At 63.6% G+C, this 1,551-nt stretch overlaps 1 protein-coding gene across 1 annotated transcript; it reads left to right on the forward strand.

Moving 5' to 3' along the window:
* Positions 1-6: 6 nt before the first annotated feature.
* On the forward strand, positions 7-1,535 carry PEA15 (proliferation and apoptosis adaptor protein 15). The gene is made up of 2 exons (XM_010728003.3): positions 7-226; positions 1,036-1,535. Exons 1-2 carry the CDS (start codon positions 55-57, stop codon positions 1,224-1,226), a joined length of 363 nt encoding a protein of 120 aa, XP_010726305.1. The 5' UTR covers positions 7-54; the 3' UTR covers positions 1,227-1,535.
* The last annotated feature ends 16 nt before the right edge of the window (positions 1,536-1,551 follow it).

A 1,551-nucleotide genomic window follows, 5' to 3' on the forward strand; every position in this document is an offset into this window, starting at 1 on the left:
CGAGGTGGGGGGGGCAACTGAGACCGGGCAGCTCGTGACACACGTGGTGCAGCCATGGCCGAGTATCGCAGCCTGCTGGAGGAGCTGGCGCAGAACATCACCGCCGAGGACCTGGAGCAGCTCAAATCCGCGTGCAAAGAGGACATCCCCAGCGGGGAGGGGGAGGCCATCGCCACCAGCCAGCACTGGTTCGCCTTCCTGGAGAAACACAGCAAGCTGGACAAGGGTCAGCATCCCCCCCCCGGGACCCCTGCCCCGTCCCTCTCCTCTCCCCTGGTCCCCCCGATCCTCCTTGTCCCCTCTCCTGGTTCCACCCTCACCCTCAGGTCCCTCTCCTGTTTCCTCATCCTGGTCCCCCCATCCCCGTCCCCTCCCCCAGTCCCTGTTTCCCCCATCCCAGACTTCATCCTGGTCCCCTGATCCCTGTTCCCATACCTCATTCTTTCTCCTAGTTCCCATCCTTACCCTCTGGTCCCTCTCTCCTGTCCCCTCGTCCCGATCCCCCATCCCTGGCCCCAGAACCCTGTTCCCCCCATCCCTGGCCCCTGCCCGTTCCCATCCCAATCCTGTCTCCTTTCATGGTCCCCATCCCAGTCCCCTCACCCCTTTTCCCATCACTGGCTGTGCTGCTGGCCCCATCCCGTCCCTCATCCCATCCCTATTCCACTTCCCACCCCACACCCCGCTCCCTGTCACCTGCCCCACTCCCCATCCCAGTCCCTGTTCCTGTCTCATGTCCCCTCTTTTAGTCCTCACGCCCATCTCTGTCCCCATCCCACCCCAATAAACACCCCCAGCCACGTCCCCAATCCGTGTCCCCTACCCCACCCCCGTTCTCATCCCTGCCCCGTCCCCATTCCTGTCCCTCAGCCCTGTCCCATCCCCCACCCCATCCCCACAGCACTGTGTCCCCATGTCCCCATATCCCCATGTGCACATGTCCCCCTGTCCCAGTGTCCTCCAGTGCTGTCCCCACGCTGTCCCTCTGTCCCCACGCTGTCCCTCTGTCCCCACGATGTCCCGCTGTCCCCGCAGCCAACCTGTCGTACATCGAGCACATCTTTGAGATCTCGCGCCGCCCCGATCTGCTCACCATGGTGGTTCAGTACCGCACGCAGGTGCTGAAGATCTCGGAGGAGGATGAGGTGGACACCAAACTCACCCGCATCCCCAGCGCCAAGAAGTACAAGGGTGAGCCCCCCCGGCCCATCGCCCTCCCTTGCTGACCCCAAAACCCACCCCAGATGCCGCCCAGTGACCCCCGATGATTGGGGAGGGGGACCGTGGGTGGGGGACCCCTTTCCTGACCTCAAAACCTACCCCAAACCCATCCCAATGACACCCAGTGGTTGGGGTAGGTAACCCCAAAACTCACCCCAGCCCCATCTCAGTGACCTCCAATGGTTGAGGAGGGGAACCACAGGTGCGGACCCCCTTCCTGACCCCCAACTGCCTCCCTGAACCCCACCCCAGTGATCCCCAATGGTTGGAGTGGGGGACTGTGGGTGGGGGACCCCTTTCCTGACCTCAAATACCCCCCTGGACCCCATC

This window comes from Meleagris gallopavo, unplaced genomic scaffold (genome assembly GCF_000146605.3).
Source record: "Meleagris gallopavo isolate NT-WF06-2002-E0010 breed Aviagen turkey brand Nicholas breeding stock unplaced genomic scaffold, Turkey_5.1 ChrUn_random_7180001951406, whole genome shotgun sequence".
NCBI lineage: Eukaryota > Metazoa > Chordata > Aves > Galliformes > Phasianidae > Meleagris > Meleagris gallopavo.

Coding starts and splice junctions, on each gene's coding strand:
- PEA15 (XM_010728003.3), top strand. CDS start 55: ATGGCCGAGTATCGCAGCCTGCTGGAGGAGCTGGCGCAGAACATCACC. Junction 227..1,035: donor ACACAGCAAGCTGGACAAGG/GTCAGCATCCCC, acceptor CTGTCCCCGCAG/CCAACCTGTCGTACATCGAG.